Genomic DNA, 23,715 nt, shown 5'->3' with positions numbered 1-23,715 from the left:
TGTGGAAGAGAAACCAGAAAGACATCAGGGCAGCATGCAGAGAAGGCATCAAGAAAGTCCCAGCAAAATAAATACTTGCTGACTGACTGAATAAAAGCTGAGTTTTCAGAAGTCAGGCACCTGCAGCTCCAAGCAAGCAAGGTGTTGCCTGCTCTAAAGTTCTCACTGGTAATGTGAGAACATGCGTTTAAGGAGTTGCCCTGAAATCAGAATGGTTTGTATCAGAAAAGTGCAGCAGCAGGTTCCAACATCTGTCCACCTGCCAGAGAGAAGTGATGCAGAAGTACCGACCAGCTCAGGATGTGGTAACACTCATGGATCTCATCGCAGTGGCAAAGAAGCAGATATCTATGCTTCTAGCTGTAGTTAAGCAAGTGAACTTTTTTATAGGGAATGCAATGTCAGATTTAAGTGTGGAAAATATAAATGAATATTAATTAGAAGGGAAAGGCCAGGTCAGAATAAAACACAAACTGGCCTAAGTAGGATCTACTGGAGCTTTCCACGCAGGAATATTTACTTGCTACAGAGTCAAATTTGCCTAAGTGAGACTTGCACTTGGTTTTGGAGGTTTGCTTTTTCTCTATATTGTATGATCAACTTGATCACAGTTAACCTTTACTGATCTTTCTGATTACTGCAGTGTCGCACATGCTCTCTCTCTTGAATGAGCTTTAACTTCATTATTCACCTATCTCATCGCTTAGAAAAAAACATTTTTTTTGCACAATATCTGCTTTGTTCACTAGATTTAGTATGTGAATGCATTATCTGGCTGTGACAGAAAGGTTGTCCCTTACGTCTTTATTTGAAAAATACTTTTGACAGTCTATTTATAAGCATGACATTAAGAGATTTCTAGCATTATGAGTTTGGGCTGCAACTGAGACAAAGTTCAAGACCATCTAAACAGTGCCTTCCACAGACAGTTCCTCTGGTTTTCAAGTGTCTGCAGGCTCCGCGTAATTTCCCGTACAAGTGAGTCTGACTTTTATTAAAACACTGTCTGAATCTGACTTTCATTAGTCCCATGAATGATCACCAAGTGTAGATTTAGGTTCTTCTTAAGCTTACATTGCAGAAAATGCAAAGTGAATGGGCTTGGGGTGAAGCTGAAGCAAGGCTGTACATAATTCTGCCACACTCTGTGAACCCCAGCTAGCGCTCTGGCGGTGCACTGGCCAGAGAACTGCCTTTTCTGGAGCTTTCCAGAATGCATCACCCAGAGCTCAGCCTCTAGACTTCTTTATGCAAAAATCTTTTTGTATGTGATAAAGAACTTTTCAGTCAACTTTCAAAGTGAAAATACAACGAAGGCCAGTCCTTATTTCTCACAAAATAGCGAGCAGTGTGAGATACCACACATTGTCCATGGAATAAGCCACCAGGGTCACCCAATCCCGTGCCTCACAAACACGGGGGTAATAGCTGGTTAGACCCAAAAGGTCTGCAAATCACCCATTAGACATATACCACAAGCCACAAAACACCCCCTGATGCTCTATAATAGTTTGAGGATCTATAGTACAACCAATTGAAAGCCACAGGCTGTTGTTTGCCACAGTCCGGGCTATTGCAATTGTGGCGATCTAGCATCTCTTGTAAGGTACCACAAGAGGATAGCAAAGAGGTCTAAGGCACTTTCAACATCCTAAGCACAAAACACCCTGAAGACCTCTAAATGAAAACATACTAAGCGATATATCCTACCGCATTCTTTAGCCAGAGTTTTTACTCTGCTGGCATTACATACGCTCAGTATAGCATGCACACCTCGTACTGGAGCGTGCATGCGCGTAAACACATCCCCCAGTGACCTTCCAGAAAGGACTATTCTGTCTTTACAGCACAATTATGTTGTGTCTTCTGGCCTCTGCAGAGCCAGCACAGAGAAGGTGGCACCTCTGTCCCCTTCCCAAGCACTTCCAAAGCCTGCCAGCAAGCTGCCCGAGGGCTCGGCAGCCTTGGCCGCGACCCAGCCCAGAGGCTAAAGGTTTCCTGGTCTCTTTGGTCACTGGGGAAAGACAAAAGCTCTAATCTGTGTTTGAGGTGAAGCAAGTTTGGGGCTCCAGCCATCTGAGATGACATACCTCCTGGGACTTTCACTGCTCAGATGCAGAGCTTTTTTTCCTCCTGTGTCCTGCTGGTGGCTTTCATTTCCATGAATAATTAGGTGTGAATTGCCAGGAAGATTTCCCTCCTTATGAAAAACCACCTTCTGTAATTTCAGAAAGAGCTGCCTGTGTTTAGTGTCACCATATCTGGATGCTCCTGGCAGAGTTGCTGTGCCCTGCTCTCTGTACATGTGCAGAGACACAGGGTATTCTTACTTGCTTTTCTCCCCCTCTCAGAGTAAAACGACAAATACAGTCACCAAAAAGATATGTGCTATGCAGGACCCTAGAAAAAGTAGGTGTGTGTTCAAAATGTTTGACATTTGGTTTTAATTTTGAGATTTAGTGTAGTTTAGATCTTCATTTGCCCAAAGCAGTTGCGTCCCATCTTAATTTAATACACGGAGGCAGCAGCTTTGGTAGGGACCAGGAAGCCAATTTACTAAAACTAGTTCCAAATAAAATGGGTCAAGATAAGGAGAAAAAAAAAATAACCTGAAGGCAGTACTATTCTGATGGGAGGTAGATGAGAGCTTTGCTTCACATGGTGGATAGACTTGATCTACTGGCATCCAAGCAGATCAGCAGTGTGACACACTTGTTTCTCACAGGAAAATCCTTTCCCTAGGGTGCAGGCAGGAAATCCAAAATGAGAGGAGGTAAATACCAAAGGGCCGCTGAGGAAAGGGGAGGAGAAAGAGCTGAAAGAACAGTGTTTGCCTGCTGTGTCAGCTAAGGAAAGGCTAGGAAAGAAAGCTGCGTGAGAAATAAATGCTTATTTTGACATTACATGAAGTGCTCTGATTGCAGGATGAAACACTTCCGTGATGTGAAGCCGTGGTGCAGATTGCTCTGCTGCCTGGTGAAGTCTTTATTTACTGTGTTCTTTATCTCTTTAAAAAGCACTGGATTCCTTTGGGGAAAAAAATTTCAAAATTCATCTTATCCAACTCATGCATGAGATAGACCCTCGAAGTTTGTTCGCAGCACCTTTTTTTCTGACTACGACCACTGTGAACCGGCAGCTTCTCTTCAAGGAGTAAGTCCCTGACTCTTACACGTTAGAAATTTGGGTGCGAACTCAGTGATTCGGTGGTGGGCTAGGACTTAGAGCAGCACACGTGTATTTACCTCGAGGACCTTTCGCTGACCATCCATTGTCTAGGTTAACGCAGCCCTCTCGAGCGGCTGCCCTCTGAGTTCGGCATGCCGCGATACAGGTGTAGCGAGGGGTGGGAGAGACGGGAGCCCATCCACGGCGCCTTGCAGTCATCCCTTGAGCATCTCTGATGGGAGCTTGCTTTTGGACCGATGCTGTTCCATCAGCCTCCCCCAGCGCTCAGCGTGCAAATGCTGGGCAGCAACGGGTGGGTAATGAGAGCTAATTACTTAAGCACAAGGAACAGAGTAAGGATGATTCACAAGGAAGGGCTTCGAAAGGCTCTTCTGTGCGGCACTACTGAGATGTTCCGTGACAGGGAGACTGTGAAACGGGGGCTCTGAAAAGGACGTTCCTCTCACTGGATTTGCTGACTTGAGGTTTTTGTCAGCTGGATCTTTGGGCTTCTTGCCAGGCCAGAAAAAGCTAACAAAGGCCATTTCTTCAGTTGCATATGATCCTGGAAGAATCAGAGGGAGAAGAAAACAAATGAGGGACTGTAATATTTTTAAAAGAGAAACATTTTTTCCACAGGAGAAAAAATGTCTTATTTATATAGATACTCAGCCTCTGGTTTCTGTAAGTTCCAGCATGATTCTTAAAAGTGGTTCTGCAAAGTGGCATGATCACATCACTTTAATGCAGTACAGCTGCCATTTGGCACTACATGGAAAGTTAGGACAATCTTGAAACTGAACCTACAATCCTACTGTGGCCAAAAATTAGAAAAGAAAGATGCACGAGTAAGACTAAAAGGGGAATTGCTTGAACCAGATTTGTCTATCAAAGGTGAATTTGATATATAACATTATAAATCAAAGGCATATTTCCACTTACTCAACAATTTTTCACTCAGTATCCTAGGTTCTTCAGAATGTTTGTGCTCTTAAGACAATGTTTATCGGGGTCCGCCTATGTCTGTGCCTTCAAATAAAGAAATAAATAGGGTACTCATATAGCCCTATTGTTCAAAACCACCATTTCAATTTTTCAGTCATTTAAAAACTGTCTGACTGAGCTCAGTGATTTCATGGCGCTCGTAGCCCCTGGCCACGGTACATTTGGTGAAAGTTGAGCTGTAAGATAGCCTTTCCTGAACAAATTCCAGTACAGCTACTTTTTCACATTCTCTTCCTGAGCTGCGACCAGATACAAGTGGCACCAAGCATTGCCAAATTCTATCCAACTTTTCTAAAAAAAAAAAAAAAGAAAAAAAGAAGAAAAAAGGGAAAGTTGAAACCAACATTTTAAATAGTGAAGTATAACTAACTCTTGCTGTCCTTTCTCGGTGTAAGCTGTTATCAAGTCTTTGAAGTTCTGCCAGCTTGTTTCCATTACAAGGAAAACCTGATACCAGCTGGAATTTTTGGAGTACAGAGGGGGCGATGGCAATGGTCCTGTTGACTTAAAAACTGTGCATAACGTCCTGTTTTGTAGAAACACAGAATAAAGAAACTGGAAATAGTATTTTTTTTAGATGTCTCTGCCTTCTCAGCAGTACTGCACGCTTAAGAAGCTCCATCTCTTTAAACTTCTTTCTAATGTAATAACCACAGCAACTTTTCTCATTCTCTCCCTTGTTTTCAAGGCTTTTATTTTTCGTCTCTCCTGCCCATCAGTACTTTAAGCTATCAAATGTTCCAGCCTTGTGTTTATCTGCCCCGTGAGAAGCCTCCCAGCTCACATAGCGTAGCTTCTGCTTTGTGTTTTGGGTGTCAGCTTCTGGGGTTTTTCTGCCATCACTACCCTTGAGAGTCTTTGAGTTAATGCAAGCCTGGGACTGATGAAAATGGTTATTAACACTTTCAGTCTAACAGCTGGCTGCAGCTAGTGACATAAAAACCAGCTGCCATGATGCGTTGAGCGCACGCATCAGGGGGCAGGTAAAGCCTTAACATTAAGATAATCTGTGGTAAGGATTCTTCCTAGTATACACAGCACCCACAAACAAGCTAGAGCTCTGCTTTATCTACAAAACAGGGTTCAATTTCAGCATGTGTACTGTATTAAGCTTTCTTTGCATCCATGTAAAAAAATCTTCTGCAATATGTCGTGATTTGAGCCATATGGCATGTGAGAAACAGGTGGAGCAAAGGCTGAGCAAAAAGCACGAAAGGAGGAAAAACCCACATTTTTAATAGTCAATGTAAAGGACTACACTTGCGGCCATCACCCTCCAAACAATTATTATCAGGATAAACAGCCAAGCCCTTCCTAATAAAGAACTTATCCAGAGAATGGAGGCTTAATATAAGAAGTTACTCATTGGCATGCTGCACGCTTGAGAGAGGGGCTGCTAATAGTGCTTCGGTGTATGCTACGTATGGCCACGACCTGCTACAAGGCTGGTGTCTCTGGCTTGTGTGTTGCGTGTTTGCAATCTGCTCTTTTCACTACAATTTTTTCACTTCCACCAGGGAGTTTTATTTCAATGTCCCAATTGCGTGATTCTCAAACCCGCTAAGACTCCTTTCAAAGCGGTTGCTGGAGCACTTCCCAAGTAAATATTTGTCGAAGTGCTTATTAGCAAGACGATTTCCTTGTATATTTTCTGTTTCCATGAACATTCTTATTAGAAATGTTAACAGAAATGAGAGGCAATTTGCAAAATGTGTTGATATTTCTCGCATAGTTGAATAGGATGGTTTAATCAGGGTATTTACAATTGCAAGCCTTCTTTTTATTTTGCCTTTTGCATGACGTCTATTTTCTTTTTATTACAAAAAAAAAGCATGCAGTTGCATGTTCCTGTGGCAAGTAAAAGCCAAAGCAGTCATCCAGCTGTTAAAATTAGTGCTAGATCTGAATTTTCTATGGGTTTCCCACTGCATGGCAGGAAATCGGCTTTCATTGCTGCCTCCCCCTCCTCCCCATCTAGCCTCCTATTAGATTAATACCAGAAGCATGAAGTAACGTTTAACAGAAAGTTGTTGCTTTTAGCTCTGGGAAAACTTGGCAGCCTCTCTAGAAATGAAGGGGGGAGGGGGAACCTGAAACCTCCGTTAACTGAAGAGGAGATCTGAGGCATAAAGAAACATTTTTCTCCTGTTAAACTTCTGAGGTTTAAAAAAGCACGCTAATGGCAAGCTGTTCCTAAGTCTAATGAGGATCCGCTGTCAGCCCTTTCCCCTCTTTATGCAGTAACTGCCCAGCTCCTGTGGGCTACTTTTGTGTCCCCATTGCATATTGCTGCCTAATTTATGTCCCACCAGCAAAGTGTATCACTAAGTGCATTTCTCTTCTTGGTTAGAATGGGTTTGTAGTTTACAGGACAGTCCAGAGAGCTTGCAACCAAAATGAGTGTTGTTGCTGATGAACGCTGGGATGCCTCCCTGACTGTTTTAAGGTTTCAGTAGTGCAAAGAGTAAGGGGGTAAAAAAAAATGCAACGTGCAAACAAGGCATTATGCAAAAGAAGCGAGACCACCCCCAGCGTGCTATCTCAGATTTCACAGTGGTCTTTAAACTACAGTACAAAATTCTAATTTATTAAAACAATGTGTTAAAGATTGTCATATGTTAATTTCCTGTGATACTGTGGGATCAGCAAGCATATTTTATTGCTTCCTGTGGGCCTAATCCTACATCAGTCAGTGGGAATTTCATGGGAGGCATGTGGTGTCGTGGCCACAGCGGTGCAGGCCCAGGCGGAGAGCCTGTATCGGGCGTGATGGCAAACACCCTTCCCAGGCGGCCGGGAGCAGCGCTGCGGGACGGGGATGGATGCCCTCAGGTGAGCAGCGTAGGCAAGGATACATGCATAGATCAGCAGGGCCCACACGGCCTAGCTCCTGTAAAATGGCATTTCCAAATGACTCGTATTCCCCAAATACCTGCGTTTGCTTTTCAGTTTACCATCATAGCTAAGGAGCTGCCCCGTAAAGCTTCGGCTTCAAGTTCAAGCGCAGAGGTCCTAGCCACTGCAGGCTGGGCAGGTGGAGAGATGCGGAGCTTTCAATCTGAAGGAGCCAAGTGCTTTACTTTACACTAAGCTCACGGTGCCAAAAGCTCTTGCAGCAGTGTGCAGCCTGTGTGGAAGGTGAGGTCATCCGCAGCCCTCCCATGGTTCCAGTCCTGCCGGCCGGAGCCCAGTCCTGTAACTGGCACAACGACAGACCCGGCGAGGAAGGTGGCACAACCAACAGTGGGCACAGAGAAACAGAATTGCCAGTAGGATGGCTGGACACGGACCCCCGTTATTCCCCAGGGTAACCCAAAATGGGCCTGACACGAGGAAAGGGAAGAACGGGGTAGGGATTGATCTGGCACGGGGCACACGCGAGGGGTATGTGCTGTGTCATGCCTTGCATGCCAGCAAGCTGCCTAGGATAGAAGCTGGCCTGGCCTCAGGAGCTGGATTCCTACAGCACCCATCAATTAAAAACCTGTGGGGAAATAAACCACTGGTCCATCTTCCCCCTTCCCCTGCCCATTCTGACAGGAGCTGAGTGTATTCTGCGACACTCTCCGCCACCCTGCTGTGTTTTTGGGGTTTTGTTGAAGAGGGTACAAGTGCAGTGAGGAGGTTAGATGGTAGCTTGTCACCTGGCTACTATTTTGGTTCAGGTTGCTTTTGCCTTGGGCATCAGTGCATCTTCAGTAGGTTTACCTCTTTGTGTTGTGTGTATTTTTGTCTAAGTGTGTAAGGCAGTTTTAAGTAAGGGCGACTACATAGGGAGAAAACGGTTAGAATTTATATTTTTCAGTTGCTTTTAATCCCGCCTCTGTTTCGAGAAAAATCCCAGAAATCTGAGGCTAAAATATATCTCTACATCTTACTCTGCTCCTATTAGTGCAGGAAAGTAGTAGCGATACTGTGTCATCCTTTGTGCTGCTAATGGGACTTAATTCCACATTTGGGGGCCATCTGCTGAGAAAAACACTCTACCACCCTTCTCAATGCAGATATAAAAACTTGCCAGCAAAGGCAGCTTCATGAATCAGTTGTGAGGATATATTTTATCTAAATTGTGTTAGACAGAGCTTTTTCCTTTATGAAAGTCACTACATCAATTCCAGCCCAAATGACTGAAGAGAATGAAGTAAGTTTTGGCAACCATCTTTCCTTTTTTGGTAGAAATGCATTGTTTTACCTCTTTTGACTCTGTACTAATTAATCTAGTTTCACCTGAAGGGGAAGAATATTTTTTGCAGGAGGAAGAAACCAAACAAGTACTTAATTTAACACAGAGAGATCTATCTTTGCACAGATTTAACTGTGACATTAAAGTAGTATCTTGGGTTCTTGCGTTCCACGCCTTGCTCCCACTGAGATTTCTTGGGTAACCTTGGCCAAGTGGCTTAAATGCTTTTAGATTTCTTCTCATTTCCTACTAAAGAAACTATTCTCTCACTGACACGACCCACCACATTATTAAATATTTTTGCATCCAGATTTGTTAAAGATAGAGACGAAAGGAGAACAGAAAACTTTCCTGGCTTGGCATCAGAGGCAAATCATAAGGCCCCAGACTAAGGTTTATATAGGAACCTATGAATTGCTTTATTGCTCGCTGGGAAAAAGGTAAGTCTCAAAGGGGCAACTGTAGGATGAAGACACCCTTGTATCCAACTACGGAGTACAAAAGTATTAGCTGCTGTAATCTGTGACTATAAGCGTAAACCAGTGTAGCTGTGGCGTTTGCACCGTGTCTTCTGCCAACCCTCTGCCTACTGACATCACATCTATGAGAGGAGCACGGACCAAGGTTTTGCCAGCAGACCACAGCTTGCAGTTTTCAAGATGTTTGCTCACAGATCATACATCAAAAATACACTTGTGTACAGAGGAACTCCAGTAACACTGTCGTGAGCTTAGCTGCAGTAACAGAGTTGGCTAATTAAGCCCTAAGCCACCCCCACTCACAGAAGCACGCCGATTCTAGCAAGGGGAAGCAATTAATCAGCGGCAAAGACAGCCATACACAAGCTAATAGGGTACTGCTCTTACGATTTGAAGCAGAGTAATGTCTGGCCTGTGTTGGCAAAAATCCTTTTGATTACTAAAATGTTCTATTTAAAGAAGAAATAGCATGATCTTTTATTGCACTAAATGGTCAAGTTGCTTCAGTAAAAATGGTTACCTTTCCAGCAAATCTTGCCTTGTTTATATCTTTAGGCCATTATGGCTACAACATTGCTACTACTTAAATGAATCATTATGAGTTGTGCAATTATCAATAGAGACATAAGGTAACTAGTTATTAACAGGAAGCTAACTGCCTGAATTGGCCAAGTCCTCACTTTAATGGTAGCTCTGCAGTGCAGCCACACTCTGAGCTAGTCAGCATCAAAGCAAGAGCAGACTTCAAAACTGCGCTGCAAATCTAGGCAAAGCCTAGAGTTGTTGCACAGAAGTGCAACAAAACCCACCTCCCAGACCTGTCCCTTAAGCTCTGAACTGCGCTGCAAAAGCAGCCAGCACTTGATGATTCAGAGGAATGTAAAACCTAACTGCTTTCTTGCCTTGCAATTACAACCTAGTTAATTGTGTACAACTGTGCAAAGGAAGAGAGTGAGGAAATTCCTTTCCTGACCCTTCCAGCAATTGACTTGTGCCCTGGAGCATAAGATTTGATTACTCCTGTAACTTATTTTCAACAGGCAGTTTCTTCTGGATAGCTCTTGTGTGACAACTTAAAAGTTTTGGGCCAAGTCACAAGAACACTCCACTGGTTGAACCTCAGCTTACATTATCTTATTTTTGCTTTATATACCTCTCTACGGTGTGCTGCATTAACAGATGTTTAGATTTTTAACTCAGACAAGCAATTTAACTATTGGGCATGAGTTTTTCAGCCGAATGGTACTGATGAATGCAGACATGCTCCAGGTTGCCTTTTTGTTTTGCAGAGATTTCTGATGAGCCTTAAAAATCAAGTTTCTTTCGGTACCTGGAGTCCAGCCTTCTACACTGCCTCAAAATGTCTTTGAGGAAGTTACAACAGAAGAATCACTGCTTGCTTTGAAGTTTCACCAGAAGTTCTGGTTGTGGCCGTTGTTATTCTCAAGCTATAAACAATTGTGTAGATTTATTCTGCAACGGCAAGCAACAGCTGGGTTTCTTCACTGAGGCAGTAGTTCAAAATGCTCTGGCTACATGCTGGGAAGTGCTGAATCCTTTTGACTTCATTTGTTGCAACACGTTTGTTCAAAAAAGGTGGGATTTAATAATCCATCAATGTATTGGTGCCACTGGTTCAAGAAACAGAGGCTCGGTCTCAAGCACAGCTGCTCAGATCTATGTTGCTCCTCTTCTTATCAGTCACCCTAATGCAAGTACTTGTTGGACCTTTTTCAGGAAGGGGAAGGAAGAGTTTTCATCTGGATCACCTTCTTGGTCTGGTTTTCACAAATAACTGCATCAGCCCACGCAAGAAGGTCACAAACTATAGATTGTGAACCCAAATGAATAGTTAAGGCAGGAAAGGGAAGAAACCAGACCAGTTTTGCCACCAAAGAAAAGACTGGGTGTAACTACACCCAGTCATCAATGAGTAGCTTTATCTCGGACTGATTCTGTCAGGCTAGGCATTGTCTCTGCTCCTGCAGATAGCATAAAGCCTGAACTGACTCCCAGCTGTGGGCTCTGGCTCATTTGACAGAAATGCAGTCATGTCCACACCTGATGTGGATAAAATCTGTAAGGGTAAGGACCAGGTAATGCAAAGGTTGTGGCTGCGGTGCCTGCTCAGAGGTGACTTTGGTTCTGAAGTGGCTGAATAACGCTCTCCCTCCCAGTTACAGGAGCTGAAGTGTTTTATTACCATTTTCAATGCTCATGATTAAAGCATGCTTTTTGCAAACATTCCAACATTTGATTTCTACTTATATGAATTGCCATGGAAACTAAACTTTTATTGGGCATGTTTGCATACTCAGGGGCGGAGAATTTTAAAAGCCTCTGTGATATACAGTACAGTTGATGTAGCTGTGCAACTGCCATGAAAACAGTTAAAGCCAGCTATGTGGACTGCTGAACCCATCTACCAACTTGTAGCTCTCGTGCAAGTTTCCATACCCTTTTTCCTGACTTTCTTTAATAGTAGTAGCATTGCTTTTGTTCCAACGAGAGTTTTCAGCTCTTTAGGTTTTTGGAGTTTTGCTTGTTTGCTAATTTTTAAGTATTTCCTACTCATAAAATGTCCAAGAGAGTATTTTCTTTTGTCTTAAATTGCCAGACGCTTTCCTGTTAGACATTCCAACTTATCAAGTTATTTTAGGGCCTCAGCTATGGCTGGTTTTGAGTACCTCTTGTTATTTTAGAAATAAGCTCTATTCCTTATTTTTCTCTCCTTTGCTGCCAAGAAACAGATGACACTGACTCGAATAAAATTTTCCCGGCATACATATATGAGGGGAAACACGTGCTCTGCCTGATCCAGCTTTGATGTCACGTCACCTACTGTGTAGGAGCTAACTAAAGGAACATTTCAGCCAGCATATCAAAAGTCCTTCAGAGTTACAGTTTAACCACAAGAGTAGTTACTCCTTTCCGAGCTACTAGGCATCATTTTCCCTGGGGAGACTTTTGCAAACTGTTGCTTCCAGTTTTCCCACTTAAAAGGAAAAAGAAGATCACTTAAGACGAAGGGAAGGCTGGCTGCCTTTGGCTCCGGCCGTGGCAGGGTTAAAATTCGTACTCGCCTCTTCCAGCTGTGAGCATGTCCTTAACTCTGCATGCCTTACACGTATATGCCTTTATTTTTTTAACTGAGTGTACTCTTTCTTGCTTGTTCAGTGAACAAAAAAGAAGATCCAGGTTCAACACTAGTAGTAAATGAAGCACTCAGACCTTAGCAGAGGCATCACAGAAGAGCTTATCTGGGTTCTGGCCTACCAATTAATCTCAAAAGCTTGTCTTTTTATATGTAAACTACAAAAGACACTACGACAGCCAAGGCCACTTTCTTTTCCTTCTTTTTTTTCCTTTTAATATCCTCTGGTATTGTGCATGTTACTATACGGATTCCAGATTTTCATGAGTTACTACAAAGTTTATATTGTGGTAAAGTAACAGTTTTAGCCAAGTAAAATATCCCCTGGAACATGCGAGGCTGGAACCGGATCACAATGAACCCCACGTCCCCACGGCAGATGGGAACAGTTGGCAATCGTGGCAGCCGTGTGAGCCTCCGCTCCCCCCAGGACCCCCGCCCAGCAGGTACGCCCCCCAAATGTCCCCTTTGGAGAAATAAATGGGGAGAGGTAGTGACGAGGCCACACAGTACGAAACAAGGTCCCTACGCAGGATCCCCCGCCTTGAGCACAGTCCTCCAGGCTGGCTCGCGCCTCTCATCCGTGGAGTTTTCCTTACCAAGGATGCTGTACGTGCGCTCGGAAAGGGAAGGTTTGTTATATGCTCCTGGCTCCCAGCACCCGCCGATCCTGGGGGTGGCACGACCCTCCCCAGAGGTATCTTCACTCTTTTTGTTTTCCTCGGTGACAGCTGCAACCCAGCGGTTCGCCTCACTGCCGCCATCTCCTCACAGCCTCCTGAGCGGGGACCTCTGAAGGGGATGGCGTCGATGCCCCCAGCCCCTCACCACACACGGGGCAGGTGAGGCACAGCTTGGGCAGACACGCCAGGCCGGTGCTGGTTTGTACGCTTGGTTTGCTTTGGAAGCCCAGCCATGGAGGCCCGGCCGGCCTCAGTGGCCTGCTCCCCACTCTGGGACAGCAAAACGGCGGCTGCTGCCACCGGCGCGTCCTTCGCTGATGCCTGAGGCCTGCGCAGGGGCCTTGGAGGCCCGGTGTGTGTAGGCACATACATATATGTATACGCACATACATGCCCACGTGTTCTGTTCAGGTCAGCTGTGGGCAGGCCTCTGGTGGGCTGCACCGGGCCGTGACCCCCGGGCTGAGGCGGGCGGCAGGGCCACCCCACCGGGCATGGAGGCAACGCGGCGCCCCTGCGGGGCTGGCAGGGCGCGGGCAGCCCCCTCCCCAGCAGGAGGGAGCAGGTAAACGCACCCCCAGCCCCAGGCAAGGAAAACCGAGCCCGCGCTCTCGCAGAGCCGCCCTGTTTGCTCAGCTAATCTGGCGGACAGGAAATTGCCTGGCGATTCATATTTAAGATCGCGAAGCGGCCGCCAGCTGTCCCCCGGGGCGGCCCCGCCAGCCCCCGCTGCAGGTATCTCTGTGCGCGTCGTTGCGTGTCCCACCCCCCCCATTCCGCCTGTCCTTCGGCCGCCCCGCTCCCGCGGCCCCGGCCTGAGGGGAGCGAACCATTCCGCCGGCGGGGGTGCCCCACGGGGGGGCGGGCAGCGCCCCTGCGCGGGGCGGCGCTGGCTGCCGGGCGGGGGCGGCTCCAGCGGGAGGTGGCGGCGGGCGGGGGAAGGCGGGCGGCGGCGGCGGCGCTGGCAGCGGCGGCCGGGCGGGCAGCGGGATGCGCGGGGGGCAGCGGCGGCCGGAGGCGGCGGTGAGTGCGGGGCCGGGGGAAGCGCCGTCCCGCGGGGTCGGGGGTGGGGTCGGCCCTCCCGGGCCGCGCCCGGCTCCGCTCCCGGTGGCGGAGCGCTGCGGGGATGGGGAGCGGGTCCCTCCCTGACGGCGGCTCAGCCGCGCTCCGGTTTGTGGTTACTTTGAGGGGAGTTTGTGCCACCCCTCTCCCCTCGCGGTTCGGGCCCCCCCCCTTGGCAGACACAGCAAAAAGGAACGGGGCTCCCCCCGTGTCCCTTTGGGCGCAAGTCGCCTCGAGCCCTTTGTCCCGGTGCCCCCCCGCTCCGGTGCTGGCGGGCGCCGCCGCGGCCCCACCGCTGAACAAAGCCTCTGCCCGGCCCCGGCGGGGGCGTCCGCCCCGCGTGTCCGTGGGCGGGGGAGGCGGGGGTGGCCGGCGGGGCTCGCCTTGCTCCGGTTCGGGGGTCCGTCGCCAGCCATCTACCTGGTGGCGGGGGTAACGGGAGGAGGGGGCTCTTTGTCCGCCCGTTCTTTGTTAGCCCGGTGGCTTTTCAAGGCTCCCGCGGCTGGAGATGGGCTTCTGCCGGGGCTGAGCCCGGTGATGGATACCGCCTCGGCATCGCTGGAGTTGAACGATAGGAAGCCGGTATTCCGTCGGAGTGGTTCAGTGACACGGAGGGGTTTGGGTTCGGGGACCCCTGACGGGTTGGGAGCCCGGCGGTCACCCTGCTTTCCCCCTCCCGTGCAGCCCCGGTGCGCGGCCCCGGGGGCAGCGGGGGGCGCGGGGCCGCCCCGTACCTGCTGCCCGCCGGCCAGAGGAGGCACGGGCTGGGAGCAGACCCCGCTCCTCCTGCCCCAGAGCCGCCGGAGGAATTTCCCCATGTGCAGAAGTGCAAATAGACCGGCGGCGCTTGCATAAAGGCTGGAGAGATGGGCATTCTGCTCCTGCCACCGAGCGCTGCTGCGAGCTCAAACACATGGCTTTTGTCACCAGTTCCTTCTTTCCCCCCCAAGTGCTCATCGTGTCAGCGTGTCATCTTGTCTGTGTGCCTTGACTCTGCCCCTGCCCGAGTCCTCCACGTCTGCATCTCCGGGGCAGCTGGGTGGACGTGTTGCCAGTCGGAACATGGTGAATTATTTCATCTTTGTGCTGCCTGCTCCCTCTCTTCGGGGGGACGAGGCAGGCGAGAGAGCCAGTTCTGCAAGTCCGCGTGTTGGGTGAACTCGATTTTTTCCTTTCTCTATATTCTCCTAGTTAAGGTCCCCCGGGAATAAGGTATTCAGGTGGGAAAGGGAGAGAGGTGGGAGGAGGTGAGGCATGGCAGCGGCACGCGGAATCGCGAAGGGCGAGGATGGGCTTGCTTTCCCACAGCAGAAGGAAGCAGTAGGAGAGAAAGGAGATGAAGTAATCGAGAGATGGGGAGAGTGAGTGCCCACCTTGGCTGGCAAGGTGAGCGGTGGGCTGAACGAAGAGAGTGACAGAAAGATACTTTTAGGACAGTCAAATACTAACGCCGAATCTTTTCCAGAGCTGATAGTACCATTTTTATTTGTTTTGTGCAATTCCCTTTCCACACCAGAAATTTTGACAAATGCTAAATTGACTCTTTTGTGGGTCCATGTTTTTACTGAGGGAATGGAAATCTTGGGCAGCAACCAGGACAGGAAGAACAGTAATTTTTTCCATTTTTTCCATATCAGTTACTGTCTGTGCTTATCAGATAAAATTAGCAACCAGCTCCTTGAAAGTATGCAAAGATGCCAGGTGACCCTTGTTGGGAAGGAACAAAGTCCATCATGAAAAATTTGGAGTATCCTGTTCTTAGATAGGAAGCGGAGGATGGGTGAGGTAAAGATTGCAGGTCCACCTTGGCTGAGGGTGGGGTTGGATCAGAAGGACTTGAAGGGGTTTGGATGGGAAGATCTTGTTTGTTTTCCACTTGAAGATCTAGAGAAAACCTGAAATAATGAAGGTGGGGAGGGGGAAGTGCTGGTGATCCTTTGTGAAGGAATTAATGCTATGTTTGCTGCACGTGGAGTGTATTCTCTCCATTTTCATTTGTTAAAACAAACAGTTAATTCTGATGTGTAGTAACTGCCAGTGTAGCAAACAGTGCTTCCCACTGAAATAACCAGTTACGAGGCGATGCCCTGTTTTGGGTGTTCAGGGCAGATGCGGTTCATCTAGGTTTTGGTTTAGACCAGTGGGGCACATCCAAGATGCCACAGAAATCCAGGGGCAGTTTTCCCCTCTAGAAGGTCCTCCAGAGGCTGCAGTATTATAGGAGTGAACTCCATAAATGTGACCAGGCTTGGTTTTTTTCTCTACTCAAATCTCACGCAGGTGGGATCAGTTTTTAAGTGAACCATTTCATTTAACTTCCTTAATTACCTTAAGTGGGGGTGTAACTGCAGGTATAGTACGTGTATCCCTCTCTTGAGGGAATGTGGTCCAGGGACTCGCTGATAAATGCTGCCCTGTATTTCTGCGGGCAGAGCCATGGCTTGGTAGCACAGCAGCCACGGCGGGCGCCACTTGAGCTGTCGCTGTCACGATGTGGTTTGCCAAGCAAGTGTGATGAGAAGCATTTAGTCTGGGGGCATGCTCACTGCCCTCAGAGCGCTGGGAAATGAAGAAGCGCTAAAGAGCTAGCGGGGACGTTTGGAAATATGGGGCAAGCATCTCGGGAAGGAGACAAATTGAGGAGAAATGGACAAACGAAGTAAGAGAGACAGAAACTGTCAGAATAAGTGGGCGCTGGAGGGAACTGATTAACGGAAGGAAGTGACAGGCACAAAGTGGCAGTGAAAGAAATCGGCACAGAGGAAAGTGGATCGTGGGCAATGGTTGCCTGAGAGAGAGACACAATGCAATAGACAGGAAGAAAAATGGTAGAGACATCCAAGGAGACAAAAAGAAAAAAAAAAAAAGGGAGTAAATGATCTTTGAAGCTGTTCTGATTGGTTTTTCTAGCTGCTTAGATTTTCTGGGACATACCTATCTGCTGTGTATGGCAAGCTTCCATTGAATTTGTTAGGGGCATCCTAAAAGCAAGTTTATCATGTCAGGTAGGACGTAAAGGAGAAACTTTTATTTAGGATCTTTCTGCTCCTGTACAGTGAGAATTTCTGCTCCTGTACAGCATGAATTTGGGTTCATAATTGTTTCTTCACTCAACCCCGTTCCTGAAATTTTAGTTGAAGAAAGCCTGTATTTCCTGGGATTCAGGAGTGAGAATTGTATTGGTCTAGAATATTTATGTACGCTTATTACTACACCAGCTATGCTGTTTGTTTTGGGTTTTGTTAGTGTGTACAATGAGATGTATAAGCAATCACAGTCTACCAGCCACCAGCAGAGTTTTCTATTTGCCATGTCTGTGTGAATTTTTTAAAGTCTTGATTTGCAAATCTTTTGAGCATGCTCAGATTTTCAGTAGGAAAGGAGTTAATGAAATTGGGTCAGAATAATACCAGGGAGCTGGTAGTTACTGGTGTGAGATGAATCAGTCGTAGGTCAGATAACTGACTCTTAAGCTTAACTGCCAGGGAGGTACCAACGCAGAGGAGAGGAACACGACTTGAGGTTGGCTTGTCCTCTGCTGCCCTGTTTTTCTGCATGAAGAAAGGAGTTCATTGTTTTAACAGAAATCTCTGCTAATATGTTTCTACCTGTCAGTGACTTTTTTTGTTTGAACAGAGAAGAATTAACTCTCCTTTTCACTTCAGCTTATCCCATTGAACTGGTCCAGATGAAACAGTGATCTGTGTGACTGCAAAATAAGAAGGCAGTGATATCTACTAAAATAATGCAGTTTGAGTAGGTGGTCTACTCTCTTGTCCTACCAAATGCATAGGAATACTATTAAATTCATTGAAATGTGTACTTTTAGCAGTTTTGCTTTCAGGTAAAGGTAGCTATTACGGCACAAGAGTTATAAAGCTTCAGCATTTTCACTGGCGTTTTTGTTTGGACACACTCTGCAGTCGATGTCTCTTCTGTCAATGGTTTAAATCTCAGTTTGTAGCCACCAAACTATAGTATTTACATGGTAATGGGTGTTTTCATTTTTGATGCACATTTAGAATTGTCAGTTGTCATGACCTGATTAAAATGATTACGCCTGTCTACTGGAAAGAGAATTGATTTGGCAATGCCTACAACATCAATCCTTATCAAGTAGGAGAGAATCCTGCCTATACAGTAGGACAGAATTAACTGAAAATGTCGTATTTAGGTGCAATTTTTTGGAGTAGTTGGAGGAGTTATTCCAGTAAAATAGGTGTGGTTAATGAGGGGAATAAAGTTATTTAGGGTGTTTTCTGTTGTTGCCTTGCCCTTTTTCTGCTCCTTCTCCAGTATCCAACATGATAATTTCTCAGAGGAAGAGATAAGCTGTAAGAGTGACTTCCTCTGCCGCTCCCTTTTCCACATCGGAAACCTGCAGGGTTGCGAGGGAGTGACTTAGTCAAACCTGATTCACAGATATTTGATTTTTAATTTATTTACTGCTGGTGAAGGTGCCAGGCTGGGAGCTTTGGGAACTAAACCACCCTATGCCTGTAACCAGACTTAGTGCTCGCTTGCACCGTGGGGATCAGTGTATAGCGGGACCTATATCATGAAGAGCCAGGGACTGAGCAGAGTTCAGGGCTATGCTGGTAGGAAATTAGCTGTAGCTTAAGGTCTGGTGTATTGTGTTGTGGGGGAGGAGGAGGAGGAAATGAAGAAGGACGTTGAAGGCGACCTTTAGATAACAAGCCTTGCTGAGCTGCCCAGTTTTTGGCAGAGATGTCTGTGCTCGCTCTTAAGGATGTGTCCATTTGCTGGTTGGGTACCAAATCTCCACCAAACTATGCAGGTGCTTTTCTATGAATGTATTGGTTTAGTCTGACAGCAGGCTTTAAGGAGCTGGGGGCAAGATGGATTTACACTTAAGTGTAAGTTTTTGGAGGTAAACTGTAGATCCCAGTGAGTTTTACTTTCCTATCAGATTGAGGCTAACAAGACTTGCAAATCCGGGGGGTGGGAGACAGGTTTGATTTCATCAGGAGCAAGTACGCTGTCCTCAGTTTATGCAGGAAAAAAGTAAATCAACTTGGTAATGGAACAGTCAGTTCAGGCACGTAGGTGTGCTATACCATGGGAAAGTTAGACCTCCAGGCACCAAAGCCATCAGCACTCATTCACCAAGTTATGTTCAGGGTGTAAAAATTTAAGGGGCGTTCTTGTTTCCAAAACAGCGTGTGTTCTATTGGAACAGTTGAAACTGACCCTAATAATTTGAAAACCTTCTTGTTGCAGAATGAGTTAAACTCTGATGACGTTGTGTGGATGGTGGCAATGATGGGGTTTTGTCCTCACCCTCCATCACTTGGGGTTTCGTCTGTTCCCATGGGTGGCTGTGCACAGCTGTAGGAATTTCTGAAGGGAAGTGTCAAGGAGAGGGGTCAGGAGCTGCCAGGAACCACTGGTAACATTTTGTGAGAAACTGAAAATGAAGAAACAATGAACAGCAAAACAGCCTTAAAGGAGAGATGGCCAAATTTGAGAGCTTTATTTAAAATTGACTTTATTTTCAGTCAGAGAAGCACTTTAGCAGTGCCTCAGGCATCGCAACCCACTCGGTTGGCAATGTAAGAGCAAAGTGGGTGCCATAGCAGACTGCTAAAGGAAGGTGGGTATCAGCCCAGGCAGAAAGAAGGGGCGAGAAGCTATGTGCTGAGAAAACGTCATCCTAAATCTATGGACGAAATGCTGGCTAGAGCTGTTCCTGCAGCTTGGCTGAGCAGCAGCTCTGGGCTCCTATGCCAGGGCGTGCTGGTTTGGGCTGGGCTGGGTTAATTTTCTCCTCAGTGGCTGGTGCAGTGCTGTGTTTTGGATTTAGTATGAGAATAATGTTGATAACACGCTGATGTTTTAGTTGTTGCTAAGTAGTGCTTCTACTAAGTCAAGGACTTTTGAGCTTCTGAGGCCCTGCCAGTGAGCAGGCTGGAGGGGCACAAGAAACTGGGAGGGGACACAGCTGGGACAGCTGACCCCAACTGACCAAAGAGATGTTCCACACCATACGATGTCATGCTCAGCATATAGAGCTGGGGGGGGGGGATGGTTGGAGTTACAGTGTTTGTCTTCCCAAGTGTTGTGGATTAACCCCAGCTGGCAACTAAGCACCAGGCAGCCGCTTGCTCACACACACCCCCCCCCCCGCAGTGGGATGGGGAGGAGGATCAGGGAAAAAGGTAAAACTCATGGGTTGAAAAAAGAACAATTTGATAATGGAAATAAAATGAAATGTTATAATAACAACAAAAATTGTAATAAAAAGGGGAGAGGGGGAGAGAGGAATAAAATCCAAAAGGGAAAAAAAACCCCAACTAAACAAGTGATTACAATTGCTCACCGCCCACTGGGCGATGCCCAGCCAGTGCCCCAGCAGCACTGGGCAGCCCCAGCCATCTCCCCCCAGTTTATACGCTGACCATGCCATTCCATGATGGAACATCCCTTTGGCTGGTTCGGGTCAGCTGTCCTGGCTGTGTCCCCTCCTGGCTTCTTGTGTCCCGCCCCAGCCCTCTCGCTGGCAGGGAAGGCCTAGAGAAAAAGTCCTTGACTTAATATAAAAAGTTACTTAACACACTGATGTTTTGAGTTGTTGCTATCAGCATTGTTCTCAGACTAAATCCAAAACACAGTATTGTACCAGCCACTGAAAAGAAAATTAACTCTATCCCAGACAAAACCAGAACACCGAGTCCCTGTTCCGCGTGCTGGAGCCCTGCTGTACTGGCAATGGCTGAACGCCTGCCTGCCCATGGGAAGTGCGGAATTAATTCCTTGTTTTGTTTTGCTCACATGTGCAGCTTTTGCTTTACCTATTAAACTGTCTTTATCTCAACCCACAAATTTTCTCACTTTTACTCTCTTGATTCTCTCCCCCCTCCCACCAGGCGGGCTGAGCTGCCAGCTGGGGTTAAACCATGATACAAGGGAAAGAAGTTTTTACTGTAAAGCCACCCTGTGTTATAATATTTTAAAATTGGAATCTTTTGTTTGACTCGCCGCCTGTTTGAGTCATGAATCACTGTTTCTTTTGGTCGTTAGTGAAACAAAACTTAATTTGGCCTGGGTACTGTAGAGATGAAACATGGTTGGTAATGCTGTATACATTCACTTCAGATGACTTTATAAATCCCAGATGAAATCATTTTGCTTCATTCCAGCCAAGCCAGAGCGCAGCATGTGCTCTGTAACGAGAGTCGGCCTCTCTGGTTGTTTTATGAGGCCCTGCATAACCTTCATCTGAAAGAATATGATTTCATGAGAGCAGATAAATGTGGATTTTGAGCTGTTCATTTGCTTAGCTTATTAATGCATTAATTGTTTCTTGTTCATGCTCATAGTGGAGAGTTTTAGAAAATTCTTCCCCCCAAAATTTCAATTACTGCTAGGTGATGACCTCTCTGATTTTTCCCATCCTCTAAGAAGAGAGATGTGTAATGAGTTCTCAAACTTGAACTGAAACCATATAAATATTTAACCTTAAAGACATTTTTCCTTTCAGCTATTAGCAAACCCAGGTATTCACTAAACTGAAGATTGAATTTTCAATTACACAGAAACCCTTCCCTCTCAGCTGTTCTCGCCTTAATGCCTGTCACATTGATTAAGTGGTAGCCATCATCTTATGAGATAGGAAGGATGGCATTTTTGGTGTTCTTACCGATGATTTTAACCATATAGCAGCAATGTTAGAGACATGAGAAATCTAGTTACACTTTTTCCTTTCTTTTAAACCAACCCTTTCTTCTGCCTTTTAATTCCGAGTTGTCCATACTTCAGGTGTCTGTTCAATGATATAATTATACTTTTGTTACAGAACAGTGTGAAATGTTGAGAGCCACTAGTTTTCTGTGTCGAGTTGAACATGCCCTGAGAAGTTAAATTTTTGGTTCTTTTCTGGGGAGCTCTGGGCTTGACATGCTGTATTTTAAACAGAGATTACACAAGCAATATGCCAAGATGGCAACACAGCAGCAGTTGGAACGGGTTTTGTGTCCCAGTCCTTCCCGTTTGGGAGGCAGGCAAAGGGCAGAGAGCCAACTGGCCAAATGGGGGAACCTCTTGTCGGGGTGAGCTGCCTGTCGGCTGCAGCCCTGCCGGGGGGGTCGCAGGCATGAAGCCCCCCAGCCCCGCTCCTGGCAAGGAAGGCGCTTGGGGTGCTACGCAGGCTTTGAGTTTGGAAGATGCAAGGCAAGATGGAAGGAACTAGGGAGGGAATCTCTCCATGGGATGGAAGACCAGGCGGGGTGAAAAGGCTGGTAAATGTTCCGTGTCAACAAGATAACCTGTTGAGCATGAAACTTGGGTATAAAAGTGATCTGCTGTCCAGGCTGTTTGCCACCATCCTGTCTGAAGAGCTTCATTCGTGTGCTGCTGGAGGGGGCAGACATGGTGGCTGAGTCCCTCCGGGAGGTATGGTCTCCTTCCTCGCCCTGGTTCCTTGGCGAGCAGCACTGTTTTGGGGGGGCGGTAGATTGCGTGCTCTTGGAAGAGGCTGTTGGGGTGAAGCTGGGGTGCGTGCTCTTGCGACGAGGGGGGGGAACATGTGCCTGGTGGGGTGCAAACTCTTTCTTTAGGGGTGAGAAATGACCTCTGCAGAGAGAGAAAAAGCCTTGTGAAGTGAGGCCGGGGGGATTCCTGGGGGAGCAGTGGCGAGGGATAGGGCCAGGTCCCCCGGGGAAGAGCACCTTGGGGGGACCAGGGGAGGGAGAAGCCAGAGGTCACGGTGAAGGAGCCTCCCTCCGCAGGGATTAGCAGCCAGCTCCCCTCTCCCAGGGCCATCCTCTAGGGAGAATAATGTGAAAAAGCATAGCACAAAAAGTCTGTGCAACACAGACCTGAAACATTGCGGCTGTGACGACTGCGGTTAATTAAATAGGTGGCTTGTCTCTAGACAGCCCCAGACATCTGTCTCTATTCTTCACTTGTTTTTCTGCTGCGTTTCTATTTGCTTGTCCAGAGTTAAAGCCCAGAGGACCTACAGATGGTCACCATTAATTTTGTCACTTGATGCAATTTTTTTTAAAGCTTTTTGTCGACCTTTTAGAAACAGATGTGTGTTTTAAAAAAAAAATCTTTTAATAGAGCAACTCACTAGAGCTCTTCTGTTTGGACTTAGATTTAATTTTAGTCGTTAGTGACTGGGATTTAATTTTGGCGTTTCTTTTAAGCCAAGTCTGTCTTGTAGCCATATCATTTTTTTTGTATTTTTTTTAATAAACTTTGCGGAATCTATTTGCATTCCCAGTCTGGCTTCTTTGGAACCTCAGAAATCGTTGCATGCCAAAACACTTTCTGTGTTTTGGATCACATACCTGTTTTTGCTTAGGTTTCTTCGTGATTGCAGGATGCTGGTGTTGTGTAGGCTGAAACTGGGCTCTGGGCTTTCAAAAATAAAATCTTCAGCAGAAAAGTCCAACCGTGTTAATGATTTCTTAAGGAAGCCACAGGATCGCAAACAAAACTTGGGAGCTGTGACTAGTAACTGCCTGCACAGAGTCGGGGTCACAGATGACAGCTGATTATCAAATCAAAATATATGGACTTCTAAACCGATAAAACAACTGCAGACAGGTTTGGGTTTTTTCCGCTGTCTCCACATTGAACATGGGGTGCCCTTTCCAAATGCCTTTTAATGTATTCTTTTAACATGTTTCTTTTTGAGTCATCTCTGGAAATCTCACTGTAAAAACAGCCAGTTTTGGTCTATATTACATACTTGAAAAATGTTCTCGAAATACACCTCTTAACGTTTTTTTCGTTACTTTATTTGCAGGTCAAAATTTGATTCACTCAAATTAGCGTTGTTTTAACCATCCTGAGAAGACAAATATGATGCCAAACAGAAGTAACCACTCCTCCTTCCAGAATGTTGGATCAGGTAATCAATTAATAAAAATGAAGTTTGTTTGTAAATGTACTGAGATCTTTCAGAATTTGTCATTGATTTTGGTCCTTTAATTCTCCTGACACACGGATAAC

At 46.5% G+C, this 23,715-nt stretch overlaps 1 protein-coding gene and 1 long non-coding RNA gene across 2 annotated transcripts in view; one reads left to right on the top strand and one right to left on the bottom strand.

Annotated features, from left to right (window-relative positions):
- Nucleotides 1–1,182: 1,182 nt before the first annotated feature.
- On the bottom strand, nucleotides 1,183–23,583 carry LOC119143683. Its single transcript, XR_005102764.1, has 3 exons — nucleotides 23,499–23,583; nucleotides 18,239–18,242; nucleotides 1,183–1,193 (listed from the first exon to the last, which is right to left on the bottom strand). It is a non-coding gene; the product is annotated as an uncharacterized LOC119143683 (long non-coding RNA).
- PHLDB2 (pleckstrin homology like domain family B member 2) overlaps nucleotides 13,648–23,715 on the top strand; it is a 70,253-nt gene continuing 60,185 nt past the window's right edge. Inside the window, 2 exon segments of the mRNA XM_037378185.1 lie at nucleotides 13,648–13,695; nucleotides 23,510–23,614. Of these exon segments, the coding sequence (XP_037234082.1) occupies nucleotides 23,566–23,614 (49 nt within the window). The 5' untranslated portion in view covers nucleotides 13,648–13,695; nucleotides 23,510–23,565.

Source organism: Falco rusticolus, chromosome 2, assembly GCF_015220075.1.
Source record: "Falco rusticolus isolate bFalRus1 chromosome 2, bFalRus1.pri, whole genome shotgun sequence".
NCBI classification, from domain to species: Eukaryota; Metazoa; Chordata; class Aves; order Falconiformes; family Falconidae; genus Falco; species Falco rusticolus.
The sequence above is the reverse complement of the archived record's forward strand: the minus strand, read 5'-3'. Positions and strand labels throughout refer to the sequence as shown.